This window comes from Tubulanus polymorphus, chromosome 3 (genome assembly GCF_964204645.1).
Source record: "Tubulanus polymorphus chromosome 3, tnTubPoly1.2, whole genome shotgun sequence".
NCBI lineage: Eukaryota > Metazoa > Nemertea > Palaeonemertea > Tubulaniformes > Tubulanidae > Tubulanus > Tubulanus polymorphus.
In genome coordinates this window covers 16275932-16287976 of record NC_134027.1, presented here as the reverse complement: position 1 = coordinate 16287976, position 12045 = coordinate 16275932, and the positions used below count along the sequence as shown (strand labels likewise).

The following is a 12045-nucleotide window of genomic DNA, read 5'->3' as shown; positions in this document are numbered from 1 at the left end:
GTAATCTGCACACACAGATCCACTTTTTAAAAATCTTGATATCCTCAAAATCAATGATGTCCTCATCCTTAAAACTGCACTTTTTATTCAAAACACCATCAAATCTTCACCCCATTACTTTTCTTATTACTTCACCGCGGAAAACTTATCTCCTTTAGTCAACATCAGAAAAAGCATATATTTAGACCACGCGTATTCTTTATTTTCAAAACAAACACCGCCAACCCCGCATCAAAATTCACCTCAAAACATTCTTTCAAACATCTGGCAAAAACTACCTTTTTCCAATGACATCCTACAAACAAGCAAACAAAATTTAAAACGTAAACTCAGACCATATCTCACCTCCGCCTACAATGATATCCATCAATGTAATAACCCTAATTGTTATAATTGCTCACTCTCCTGAACCCTCTAGCTTACTCATATAAACTCTCCTGAAATTATCAAAAATCATCAACTTTCATTTCCTTCCCCTTTATTTCTTCATTTCCCTTTCGTTTTTTTCCCTGGGTGCTTGCGACAGCGGCCGAAAGGCTTTGCTTGGCCCACACTGAAAGCTACTGTTCTCTCTCTCTCTTTTTATAATTGTGCTTTGTTTAAAAAATTTGTAAATTTTATTGTTTGTTTTCTCTCAACCTGTGTAAATAGCCTGTCAAGCTTTCTGTGAAATAAATTTGAACTTGAACTTGAACCTAGAAGAGAGTCTATAAATTTCTCTGGTACGACAAGCTGTAAGCAGAATTGGCCTGACTTATTCAAAAACAGAAGTCTGAAAATAATATCATTACAAATTATGAACTGTTCAGCTCGTAGACGTATCATCCTTGCTGCCTTCCTGTCACTCGGTAAGATGTTATGAGTTAAATAGTCATAAATGGGTTTAATACGGGCATCACACTGCTGAGCTAATTTAAACTGTTGCGCATCATAGGGTAAGTTAAAATCACGAATAACCTTACGTTTGATTATCTTCAGCACCTAATTTAATTCGCCTTGATTGGGTATGTGTTTAGCTTCAAATTCTCGTATATCTGAAATAAGCGGCACAGGTTTTTTCAGAAATTCTGGAAATTCTTGCGTAGGACCATCGTCTGGTACCTGATATGAGGTATAAACTAATGTAGGCTCTTCAACGTTGGGTGTTGGCAGTCGAACCGATACAGGGTTCGGCCTTCTCCGTTGAATGGACTCGGGTTGTTGACTTACTGAGTCTGAAGCACTGTTGTCAGGCGTAGCTCTTTTATTCAAAACAGACGTTGTACGGTCGTTGTGATGCTCTGAAATAGGATTATTGTTAGCAACCAATAACTTACTTTTTTCTTTACCTGAAAATAATGGTTTAATAGGTAAATTCATTTTCTCAGCGTGGCTCCTTGTTACTGGTCTCTCAAACTTGTTTGCCCTAAATGGAAAAGCGTAGTCAGTTTCTTGTGAGAAAAACGCTATAGGCTTGGTCCTATCGAACTCAGTGTCATCATTTCTGGGTGCTCTACTAAAAAAATCTGCAACTACAAGATCTGCACCTTGGTCCTATCGAACTCAGTGTCATCATTTCTGGGTGCTCTACTAAAAAAATCTGCAACTACAAGATCTGCACCTTTACAATATGAAATATCAAAACAATAGTTTGACCAACGTTCAATTAATATTTCCGTCGAGTACTGTAAGTACCATAGGAAAGGGTAAGTACTACTCGGAAATACAAATTTTAGTTCAAAAAATTGTAATTTTTGCAACCTCAATGTAGGGGGTTGATTCTTTGAAGCATAAATATGGACCAAAGCGGAATGATCAACGAAGCAATGAAACGATTGAGACTGTAAAATATACTTAAAGGCTGTAACGTTTATCCAAAGACCATACAATTCTAGCTCACTAACGGAGTATGAAACTGCGGCACTGGGAAGGGTTTTAGAATGGTAAGCTATCAAACGTTCTTTTCCTTCGATAACTTGATACAAAGCTGCACCAGTCGTTTACTTGCTTGTGTCTGAAAACAGATACAAATTTTCCATTGCCTTGTGCTGCACATAACACGGGTGGATCGAGCAATAAATCTTCGATCTTCTGAAAATTATTGTCATGCTCCTTTGTCCATATAAACTGTTTGTTCTTTCTAGTAAGAAATTATAAGAGTTTTAGAAGTTCCTGTAATTTTGGAAGATACATCGATAAATAATTAACGGCACCGATAAACCTTCTAACTTCCTTGGGTGTTGATGGTTTCTTCATGTTTCGAATAGCCGCGCACTTCTCTCCCATTGCTCTAACTTGTATAATTCCATCTGAAGAAATAGAAATGATATGGTCAACATAAGTAACTTGTCTCTTGAAAAGTCTGCACTTCCGAGGTGTTATTTTCAGTTGATATTTCTCCAAAGCTGAAAATATACTGTCTAGATGTTGCTTATGTTCTGAAACAGAGTTTGAAAAAACTATGATGTCACCATGTATAGCAATACAGAACGAGTTACTATTTGGTATCTCTGAAAAAATTTTGTTAATCTTTTGTTGCCATAATGCAGGTGAAAGATTAAGACCCATAGGTAAACGTTTGTACATGTACATGGGAGATCCAGGATAAGGACACATTCCTGTGTACTTTCGTGTCCTAGAAGATAATGGTAGTAATGTATGGAAAGCACTTTTCAGATCAATGACACTAATAACCTTGGCATTAGATTTCCCCAACTTTCTGAGCACATCCTGTAATGACAAATAATTCTGCTGTGCTGTAACAACACGAGCATTTAAATGACGGAAATCAGTTACACAACGCACCTCTTTGGTGTTCGGTTTCTTAATCAAGAAGCACGGGCTACAGTATGGTGAACATCCCTTTTCTAATACTCCCAGTTTAACTAATTTATGCAATTCTCTGTCAATATTTTGCTTGTTCTCTTCAGATACTGGGTACGGTCTTATGTAAAAAGGGGTAGTGTCTTTCTGCTGAATATCGACTAGAAAATCAGGACATTTACCAATTTCACCATAAAGGCTAAAAGCCTCCCTGTGTTTCAAAAGTAAATTAAGAACATCTTGTTGCTCACCACTACCTAAAACTGAAAATTCATCTGAAAGTTCAATCGACTCTTTAAAAATCTGCGATGGTGTCTTACCAACCTGAACAGTATCAGAAAATAGATTTTCTACAGGGCTATCTGAAATATAATGAGTGACATGAATAAAATTTCCAAGATCTGTAAAACACAGTGGTTTATCCGAACGAAGCTGCAGGTGTTTTGAATTAACATTGGTTACCCTAACTGAACATGAACCTTTGTTCAACTTCACACACATCGTAGATGGACAAAACCTCTGCATATGTGTACACGGCTCTAAAAGAACCTCAGAATTCTTTAAAATCTTGGGAACTTTGCCTTTGACATTGACAATTTTAGATGCTCCAGGCCCTATAGTAAGGTCTTGACGGGTCGTGAACCACACCTTTCCTGGGACGAATCGTGAATTTATCCGTGGTAAAATCTAAATTTCCTCCAAGTTCTTTCATGGTAGACGTTCCTCCAAGTACATCTGGACCAGTCAAATTTTCCGCTATGACTGCGTGAATACCAGTTTCTGGCCCTGAATGGTCACCTGAAACGTAATACTTTGGTTAGCTTCTAAAAACTGACCATTTCCTATCATTTCCTAATGGATAGGCTTAATGTTTCGCTTCTGCAATGAAGACAGATATATGGAGTTTTTAACACAAGAACCTGAAATAAATGTTTGTGTAGCACCAGAGTCAAATAATAAAAGAATACCCTGTGCGTCTTGTAAATAACCTTTAACGTAATTTGTGGGAGAAAGGTGTATTTCAACTGGGTTATCACCTAAAAATTTTGAAGTGTCGGGTGACTCATTTGCCGGTCTTGATTCACCCGCACCTAAAAATCCTGATTACCCCGATGATTGTACAATCCCTGAAAATAAGGTTGTTGATTATTGTAGGGTCGTTGATTCTGGCTGGTCTGGCTAGATTGAATCCTAGGGGCTTGCGAAGATTCTGCATCCCATACCAGCCGCAGGTATTGGAAGCATTTCTTCCAGACATGTCCCTTCTTAAAACAAAATGTACAGGTTACTTGATTATTAATGTAATAATCATAGTTATCTATCCTTTTAGCAGAAGATGGCAAATTATAAAAAAGGTTTAGCAACACCCGTAGAACAAATACAAGGGGCTGTGGGTGTCACAGACACAGTCAAAAATAAAATAGACCACACACTGGAGACTTGATGCTCTCTGAAACACTCCAACCTCACAAAAAATTCCAGATTCATACAATTTATGTACTTAACCAAATAGGCCTATACGTAATTTATAATACTTACTAAAATAGATGTGAAATGAATTATTTAAATTGTCTTTTGCACAAAATTTATCCAAATTTAATGCCCAAAATAGATAGTTTATCTAGAGTTTGATTCGAATGACTCTTGAGTTATCAAATGTTCATCGCATCATCGTATTAGTAGGCCAGTGTCCAATAGTAGAGTAGTAGTTTATGACGTCCAGTCGATTCGCTCCAAAAATTCAAGAAAGTTGTAAGTTTACTTCCTGGTTTGGTATTTCCCGCAATGACGATCACTTCCGGTGTTACGTGATGACGTTCCGGGTCACGGGTCAATGCTAAAGAAGTTCCGATTCTATGGGTTGTAGACTTCCGGTTGAAAGGTTGACGATGTCGACCACGTGCGTTAATATATGTCCATGTCCATATGAATAAGGAAAGTCCAGCAAGATAGAAAAAAATTCTTTTCCATACGCATAAAAAGTGACTTCTCGATGTTGATCTGTTATGTCGGCCAGACAACGAATTCAAATTAACTGTTGTTTACTGAATAAGCTGCATGCTTTTAATTCCTCCGATCAGTATCAGTAACACAAGCAACGACAACGGCGTTCGACGACGTTATTATTTAAACAACTGTCTTGATCCGGTTTGATTAAAACATTTTAAATTTACCGATATTTTTGCATGTACGTAGAGGCGACGACGAACAAAATTTCAAAACTACAGCATAAGATTTTAGTCTGAATACCAGTCGTTGTTACTGTTGTTTGTAGAACGACGGCTAGGTACTAGACTAAAGATGCCCGGGTTCTGCACTATGTTGTGTTCCTCTTCGGTTTGTTCGTCGATGAATCAAAGAATGACAATTAACTGTAGTAATCACGAATCCGTATTTTATTTTTCCATCTTGTTCGTACAGCGCTCAAAAGCCCTCTGGGGTTTACAAAGCATTCTTCAAAAGTCTCGTGACTTTGTTTTAACCCCTTACCTATATAACAATAAATGTAAATTGGATTATTATAAATGGCAGATGTATACACAATTTGGAAGTCTGATATGAAAATAAGAACCTGAATGGGGATGCTGGTGGAATGACGAAGCTATCTGTGTAGGGCCGGCGTGAATTCTATCGGCGGCTACAAGCGGTCAATATAAAAATGTGTAATATACATGTAATTTCAATATTCAAATATTTTAAAAAATATTTACGATATTAGGATTGCTCGTATGCCGGCTGCATGAAAACGATCCCGATTAGCAATTGATAATAGCAAAGCTGTCATATACGGCTCCGCGTTCTCTGATGACATGTGTTTAAGGTGACAATTCAATTCAATTCTTTATTGATCCTTATGTTAAACGTTACATATACGATTCCCAAATTCAATATAGTTACAAATTTTAAAATAAGAAAACACAACATACAAAACACATGCGTAATTCATACAGAATAACATAAACAAGCCTATTGTTCAAATGACAATGTCCACTTCAACCCAGGCTCAAGAGGATCGAGAGCCCCGAGACCGAGCCCGGTCGACAGTCCTGCTACCCAATCGCCAAATTTACCAAAAAGTGTCAAAAATTCGATTTGTTTGAGCACGTTTTTTATGCAGCATCTTTAACTGTCCAAAATAACGCGTGTGGAAATTCAATGCTATTTGCGTGGGAAGAACTTTATCTCATCAAGATCCGACGCTTGGTTCGGTAGTTATGGGCTTTCAAAGACGAAACCCCCCCAAATCTCAGTTATATACAATTTGTGTTGACCCGGTTTGACCTCCCTCATGACGTCATTGCATTAAATATGGTAATGAGGTGGATCAGCAGGTGCGCATTATTTCACTTAACAAAATGGCGGTACAATTGAATAGGTTGATATTCATTCTAGCGCGAATACTGATACTCAAGGCGTAATGATTTAACGTGTTAAGACAATGATTCATCAAGTTTTGAAATCCTGTGCATAAGGTAACGTTGCATCAAGATATTTGACGAAAAATTTGGTTTCAAAGTGCGGAAACTTACTTCCGTCACACGGCTGATTCATTAATGAAACTGATCAGCTGATATAGCATCGAATTTTTAAAGATGGGTCTGATATTTACACGACTGGAATACTTATTTTTAATCATTAATCGTTCTCATTAGTAATCGGTTTTGGAACCTGATTATTTTCATTTATTTGTTAATTGCGGGACCGTGATATCGCCTTATACGCTTGTGTTCACTGCGTGTATGTATCAGTTATAGATAACCCGCGCCACAGTGTAGGTCGCACGTGACAACGATTTGTCTTGAGTGAAGATGTAAGCTTGCCTGCCTACTAAAAGAAATCCTATTGGAGCTTCAGTCCTGATTGGTCTGTATGATTATGAAAAACCTCCGATGAAATCCAGGCTCTCATTTTTTAGCCCACTTGGGACCTAAGTCCCAGCGGGCTATGGCGTTCACTTTTCGTCCGTCGTCCGTCTGTTATAGCGTCTGCCAGCCGTAGACAGAATCCAGATATTTTGGGAAGTTTTGAAAAGAAGCTTCAATGTAATGTCTTGATATTTGGGTTACACATGTATCTACCCTAGACACATCTTAAGCCCAAAACTGGCCCTGTGAGAATCAAGATGGCCAACTTGTAGCCATTGTTGTCCGCCAAAATCAGCACTTTTTAGCCCACTTGAGACTTTAGTCCCAGCAAGCTATTGCATTCACTTTTCGTCCGTCGTCCTTCTGTTATAGCGTCTGCCATGAGTCCTGTAGCTTCCTACTGGTTTGCCATTTCTCATTGCAATTGCTGATTGGTATTCTGAAAGGGATGTTTTACACCTGAGGTAGGTATTTTTGATCAGCCAATTATGACGCAATTGGTGGCCATCTTGGTGTCATCAGTACTCATTCGTAGTTGGGAAAAAGTTTTTCGACATTATATTGTGGTGAGTTTCAAGTTCGTTGGTTTTTAGCCCACTTGGGACTTTAGTCCCAGCGGGCTATTGCGTTCACTTTTCGTCCGTCGTAGCGTTCATCCGTCCGTCGTAGCGTTCATCCGTCCGTAGACGGAATCCAGTTATTTTGGGAAGTTTTGAAGACGCTTCAATGTAATGTCTTTATATTTGGGTTACACGTGTATCTGCCCTAGACACATCTTCAGCCCAAAAACTGGTCCTGTCAGAATCAAGATTGCCGACTGGCAGCCATTGTTGTTCTCCAAAATCAACACTTTTTACACATTTTTGAACTTTTTGAGGGAAATTTTGAAGACGCTTTGATCAATTAGCATGATCTTTCGGATGTATGTGAATCTTCCCAGGGCCCATCAGCATAACAAATATTGGGTCGATCGGACTCAAGATGACCGTCCTATGACCTTTTTTAATGCCCAAAAATGTCAATTTTGGCCCGAATTCTGAGTCCTGTAGCTCCCTACTGGTTTGCCATTTCTCATTGCAATTTGTGATGGGTATTCTTTGAAAAGGCATGTTTAATACCTAAGACAGGTATTTTTCATCAGGCAATTATGACGCAATTGGCGGCCATGTTGGTGTCATCAGTACTATTCGTAGGTGGGAAAATGTTTTTCCACATTATATTGATACCTAAGCATATTTTGTCTCCACAATTAATTAGAAACTTGTAGCTCATAAAGTGTTCTATGATTGTGGTGAGTTTCAAGGTCATTGGTTTTTGTATATGGCCACCAGGGGGCGTTGAATAATGCAATATCTTAGTATTTCTATATTATATTCGTATCAATGCATATTTTGTAACCCCAATCTATTGCAAAGTTGTAGCTCATGACATCATCTATGATTGTGGCAAGTTTTAAGGCCATTAGTTATTCTATATGGTCACCATGGGGCGTTGAATGGTAGAATAACTTAGTATTTCCTTATTATATTGGTACCTAGGCATATTTTGTTACCATGATCAATTACAAAGTTATAGTTCGTGACATGTTCTTTGATTATGGCGAGTTTCAAGGTCATTGGGTTTTGAATATGGTCACCAGGGGGCGTTGAATAGTAGAATAACTTAGTATTTCCATATTTAATTGGTAACGAGCCATATTTTGTTATCACAATCAATTACAAAATCGTAGCTGCTGACATGTTCTATGATTGTGATGAGTTACAAGGTCATTGGTTTTTGTATATGGTCACCAGGGGGCGTTAAATATTGAAATTGTTAGATTGTTGAGTATTTGGAACAACTTCCCAAGTGGCCATGGTGTCCCTGGACCCCTAGTTGTATCTGGCTACCAGGGGGCGTTGAATAATACAATATCATAGTATTTCTATATTATATTTGTCCCAATACATATTCTGTTACCACAATCGATTGCAAAGTTGTAGCTCATGACATCATCTATAGTTGTTGCGAGTTTTAAGGACATTAGTTATTCTATATGATCACCAGGGGGCGTTGATTAGTAGAATAACCTAGTATTTCTTTATTATATTGGTACCTAGGCATATATTGTTACCATGATCAATTGCAAAGTTGTAGTTCATGACATGTTCTATGATTGTGGTGAGTTACAAGGTTATTGGGTTTTGAATATGGTCACCAGGGGCCATTGAATAGTAGAATAACTTAGTATTTCCATATTAAATTGGTAACTAGATAATCAATCAATTACTAAATCGTAGCTGCTGACATGTTCTATGATTGTGGTAAGTTTCAAGGTCATTGGTTTTTGTATATGGTCACCAGGGGGCGTTGAATATTGAAATTGTTAGATTGTTGAGCATTTGAAACCACTTCCCAAGTGGGCATGGTCTCCCTGGACCCCTTACACAGTTTTGAACTTTTTGAGGGAAATTTTGAAGACGCTTTAATCAATTGCTTTGATCTTTGGTATATATTTTAATCCCTCAAGGGCCCATCAGCATAAGAAAAATTGGGTCGAATGGACTCAAGATGGCCGTCCTGTGACCTTTTTAGTGCCCAAAAATGTCATGAGTCCTGTAGCATTGCAATTTGTGATGGGTATTCTTTGGAAAGGAATGTTTTATACCTGAGACAGGTTTTTTGATCAGCCCATTATGACGCAATTGGCAGCCATCTTGGTGTCGATCAGTACTCATTCGTAGGTGGGTAAAAGTTTTTCCACATAATATTGACACTAAGCATATTGTGTTACCACAATCAATTGGAAAGTTGTAGCACATAACGTGTTCTCTGATTTTGGTGAGTTTCAAGGTCATTGGTTTTTGTATGTGGCCACCAGGGGGTGTTGATTAATACAATTTCTATATTATTTATGTACCTATTTTGTAACCACAATCAATTGCACACTTGTAGCTCATTACATTGTCTATGATTGTGGTGATTTTTAAGGACATTCGTTATTCTATAAGGTCACCGTTGAATAGTAGAATAACTAGGTATTTCCTTATTAGATTGGTACTTAGGCATATTTTGCCTAAGATCAATTGCATCATCAATTTTACCATGATCAATTGCAAAGATGTAGTTCATGACATGTTCTATGATTGTGGTGAGTTTCAAGTTCATTGGGTTTTGCATATGGTCACCAGGGGGCGTTGAATAGTAGAATAACTTAGTATTTCCACATTAAACTGGTAACGGGGAATATTTTGTTATCACAATTGATTAAAAAATCGTAGCTGCAGACATGTTTTATGATTGTGGTGAGTTTCAAGGTCATTGGTTTTTGTATATCGTCACCAGGGGGCGTCGAATATTGAAATTGTTACATTTGAAACCACTTTCCAAGTGGGCATGGTGTCCCCGGACCCCTAGTTCCTTTTTTTATTTTCAATGAAATGAATTTTTGTATACCGATGGCCTTCATGACGGATTTTTTACTTCACACCAGTTTGGCGAGGCTCTGGACCATTGGTCCTTTATTTTTTTGTCCCAATGACCTTAAAATGTGGTGTGACTGTAAGCTGAATTTTGGCTATGTTTTATATTTCAGGCAGAGTTATTAGAATTAAGAGATGAAATTTCAGAGCTAAAATCTGAAAAATATAAAAGGGACTCAGAATATAACAAAATGGAGATGAGGTTACATGAAAAAATGAATGATTTGATTACAGTCAAAACTGAACTTCAGAAGGTAAAATGATTATAGCTTATAAGATTTGGTTTTGCCTTGCTATGAATATTTCTACTCAAAGCTTATAACCATGACCTTAAGCTAAGCTCAGGTCGACTTACGACCTGATCATCTCGTCGTAAGAACAGCGGTTTCTAACATGTAACCGCTGGTTGCTGATCGATTCAGTCGCAGTCTTGCTCTGTCACTGATTGGCTACGACGAGTTGATTGGGTCGTAGAGATAGAACTTGTTCTATCCTAGCGATTCAGCTTACGATGGATCTGCGAACATTTCGTCGCGATTGTAAGTAACCTTGGGTCGAAATGGCTCCCGATGAAAACATCGCAGATTCTTACGATGAGATGATCGGGTCGTAGGTCGACCTGAGCTAGCACTCTTGTTTTGCTGGAAAAGACTTATGTCCTTGAAAGTCTTTATTTTTTATAGTTAGACCAAAATTAACGCTGAGTTGTAAGCCATTCAATGGCAGTATGGCGGTGTGTATTCATTCACTGCAGACGTAAGCTTATTGCGTAGCAATAGTCAGCATCTCGCCACGTCAGTGTACACTTCAGGCAACCTAGAAATGATCCAAGTAGGCCTAATTGACTGTAGACATTCCTATGAAACCGTTGAACGTGATTCGAAATTCCCTTCATTTTCAATAAGCATGGCACAGTTGTGTCAGTGTATGCATGCGATCGTGGTCCATGCAAACAATACATAATAATTGGTGAACTCATATTCATAATTTACAGCTAATTATTGAACAACTAGATCAATTACCTTGATCTTTCATATATTCAGTAAACTCCGGTTGCCTCGGAGCTGACCGCCTCGGATAATCGGTTGTATTTCAAACCACTTCTCAAGTGGGCATGGTGTACCTGGATCCCTTGTTCTGTTTCCTTGTCTTTCTATTTATAAGCTCCGCGGTGACCGAAGGGTAAGGGGATTATCCGTCATCATCTCTTCATCTGTCATAGCGTACGCCATAGCATCTATCCGTCCATCAACTTTTGCTTCAATTTGCTACTAGTGTTACATTTCTTATCTTGACCAAACATTGTATGAAGCTAATAAGGGCCAAGCCCTAAAAAGTTACAGAGCCGTTCACCCAATTAAACCTTTAGGGGGCGCTGTACAGGTGGTGTTTGCTTCAAGTTCTACAATCATTATTCGATCGTGACGAAACTTGATATATAGATACTATGGACCAAGGGTTAAAAGTTATAGAGCTGTTTTCCCAATTTAATCTTCAGGGGGGCGCTGTACATGTATAATCAGATCTTGACGAAACTTAGTATATAGATACTACAGGCCAGTTCCAAAAGGTTAGAGAGCCCTTTTCCCAAATTGACCTCTGGGGAGCGCTGTAGATGTGGCGCTTGTTGAATCTTTAAATTGCAAGTCCTACAATGATTATCCGATCTTGACAATGCTTGGTATGTAGATACTAAGGGTCAAGGGCTAAAAATTATAAGAGTCATTTTCTGGATTCAAACACTAGGGCGCACTGTGCAGGTGGTCCTTGTAAATCTTATCATAAAACAGCGTAACTGTATCAGCCAACATGTTGCTTGTATAATAAGATAGATATAAATTATACAAGCAGCATAGTACAATAACCACACTCAAACGTGGTGAATGGATAATATGACTATTATTATCCATTTGCCA

General features: G+C 38.2%; 1 protein-coding gene across 11 annotated transcripts in view; it reads left to right on the top strand.

Annotated features, from left to right (window-relative positions):
* LOC141901878 (ELKS/Rab6-interacting/CAST family member 1-like) overlaps nt 1-12045 on the top strand; it is a 237058-nt gene that overhangs the window by 110234 nt on the left and 114779 nt on the right. For all 11 annotated transcript variants that reach the window (XR_012618869.1, XR_012618870.1, XM_074789418.1 and 8 more), the window contains one exon: nt 10243-10383. Coding sequence is in view for 9 of the 11 variants with exons in the window: in XM_074789418.1 (XP_074645519.1) it covers nt 10243-10383 (141 nt within the window). In the remaining 2 variants the exon portion in view is untranslated. The remainder of the gene's footprint in view (nt 1-10242; nt 10384-12045) is intronic.